At 55.3% G+C, this 2,172-nt stretch overlaps 1 protein-coding gene across 4 annotated transcripts in view; it reads right to left on the reverse strand.

Annotated features, from left to right (window-relative positions):
• Nucleotides 1–6: 6 nt before the first annotated feature.
• Nucleotides 7–2,172, reverse strand: part of phf19 (PHD finger protein 19) — a 7,218-nt gene continuing 5,052 nt past the window's right edge. Inside the window, exons 6-14 of one of the 4 annotated variants that reach the window (XM_005947762.3) lie at nucleotides 1,940–2,088; nucleotides 1,767–1,862; nucleotides 1,499–1,688; nucleotides 1,352–1,419; nucleotides 1,119–1,259; nucleotides 980–1,037; nucleotides 819–904; nucleotides 632–712; nucleotides 7–561 (exon numbers count right to left, since the gene is read on the reverse strand). In XM_005947762.3, the coding sequence (XP_005947824.1) occupies nucleotides 216–561; nucleotides 632–712; nucleotides 819–904; nucleotides 980–1,037; nucleotides 1,119–1,259; nucleotides 1,352–1,419; nucleotides 1,499–1,688; nucleotides 1,767–1,862; nucleotides 1,940–2,088 (1,215 nt within the window). In that variant the 3' untranslated portion in view covers nucleotides 7–215. Of the gene's footprint in view, nucleotides 562–631; nucleotides 713–818; nucleotides 905–979; nucleotides 1,260–1,351; nucleotides 1,420–1,498; nucleotides 1,689–1,766; nucleotides 1,863–1,939; nucleotides 2,089–2,172 lie in introns of all 4 variants that reach the window. The other 3 variants (XM_005947760.3, XM_014329370.2, XM_005947759.3) reach the window with 3 other exon arrangements.

Below are 2,172 nucleotides of genomic sequence, written 5' to 3' on the forward strand. Positions count from 1 at the left end.
TTTAACAGGGACACGGGGAGCCCGGTGGTTTAACGGGGACACGGAGAGCCCGGTGGTTTAACAGGGATCCAAATGTTTAACAGGGACACGGGGAGACCAGGTGGTTGCGGGGCCACAGTGTCAGTTCAGGTTTCAACCAATAAGCAGCTCACCAGCAGCAAGTGTAGAGGAAAAGGAATCAAAGCTTCTAACACCACCTGGACCTTGATAACGTCCTAATAAGGGGTCGTCCCCTCCCACTCCAGCAAGTACTGGACCGTCCCCTGAGGGGTGATGCGGCGAGCCAACACCTGGTAGCGCTCGCCATTGGTTAGCCTACCCGCTACTCCAAAGTAAGAGGAGATGGAGGAGTGGAGGTGGGAGTTGTCAGACGGCAGCGGTGAGTGGTCTGACAAGAAGTGGGAGGAGTCTGTGGTCAGGTGGGTGTGGTTTGTAGCTTCCTGGGCCCCAATGATGCCAGAAGACTCTTCCCCTCCAAGCTCCTCCCCTGCCTCACTGCGATTGGCCCACTGGCTGTAACTGTTCCGGGGTAACTTCCTCTTTCTGCTGCCCATCCTTCTCCTGAAGACAGAGGTCAAAGGTCAGATATCAAAAGCCTAGGGTTGGTGAGTCAGGTGTTCACTCAGCTCACCTGAAGTGGTAGGAGGAGGCGGAGCCAGAGGTGGAGGCATCGGTGGAGTCCTGGTCGATGCTGACGGCTCTGCTGGAGCTGCTGAGGAAGGACAGCAACGTCACAGGTGAGCCACCGTATGACGTGAACGGGAAAGCACAGGTAAGCAAAGCATCAATCAGAGCGCCGAGTCCAGCGCTAATCTCACCTCTTCAGGCTCTGCAGCTCATCCAGCGTGAAGTCAAAAATGTTGGCCATGTGGTGGTTGGCGGTCCAGCTGCAGGTCAGCTCGTTCTACGGGCAGAAGGTCACAGTCAGCGTGATGCATTAACAGCTTTAGAAACCACAGAAGAAGAAAATGAGCCTCACATTAGGAATGGCATCCTCGAGAAGCCACTTGGACTTCCTCTTTCTCCTCTCAGCTGAGCTGCTGAAGAAACAGAAATAAACACCACGGTTACGCTTCGTCCAATCACAGGCAGCGACGGCTGGCAGCAAGAGATCATACCTGCTCGCCGTCTTCTTCCTTGCCCCGCCCCCATCATTCTGAGCACGCTCAGGAAAGAGCTTGGAGGGGGGGTTAGGAGGGACCCTGGTCCTCAGACGAAAGATGCACTTCCTCTTTTTGATTTCCTTCCCGCACAGAAACCTGAACACACACACACACACGTTAAGAACACACATCCTGTGTTCATGTTACACACGTGTACTCGTGACGGCCTCGCTCTGATTGGTCCTTACTTGCTCTTGTACTTGTTGAGTGCGTCGAGCAGGTGCTGCCCCCTCTCTGCTGGGGGGGTGTTGGACAGCTGAACAAACACACAGAGGGTTAAATGAACACAGGCACACCACGTGATCTCAGCGTACCTGGCTCAGGTGTGCTATTACCTTCCCAAGCTGCAGGTGGTCCCAGTGGGTAGAGACGAAGGTGAGGATCTCGTCCAGTTCGAAATACTTCTTCTTGCTGCAGATGGACAGGTTGTAGAGCACCAGGTGGACCAGGTCCACCCACCTGAGGGACAGGCGCCGCACGCACTCTGAGCCCTTATTACACACCACGCACATAAACAAGTAGAACCTGCGGGAGGACAGGAAGTCAGAGCCATACCGGGGAAAGGTAGCAGGGGGAGGGGCGGAGCAGGGGGTGGAGCCTCACCTGTCTCCAAACATCATTGCTTCCTGCAGGCACTGAGTGCACGCCTCATGGAACCACTGTTGACACCTGAAGCACTGCAGCATCTTCAGGTACCACCTGCACACAAAGGTAATGCACACAGGTGAATCAAGTAACGGCCAACCACACCTGCAGCTGTCATCAGGCCAACTTACTCTCCAGGGCCACCGCAGTAACAGTAACACTGCTGCTGATTGGTCCGGTGCTGCGAGTCCCAGTCCAGGGCCTCCAGCTCGTACGGAAGCACCTGTTTCATCACACTCAGGGCTTTGGCTATCACACCTTTCCTCAGAGCCCCGCCCTTCTGTGGGACACACAGGTGCAGAGACACGAGTCAGAGGCAGGCGAAACACACACACACACACACACACACACACACACACACACA

The sequence above is a fragment of the Haplochromis burtoni genome, unplaced genomic scaffold, assembly GCF_018398535.1.
Source record: "Haplochromis burtoni strain Fernald_Lab_line unplaced genomic scaffold, NCSU_Asbu1 Contig_541, whole genome shotgun sequence".
In the NCBI taxonomy this organism is placed as follows: Eukaryota; Metazoa; Chordata; class Actinopteri; order Cichliformes; family Cichlidae; genus Haplochromis; species Haplochromis burtoni.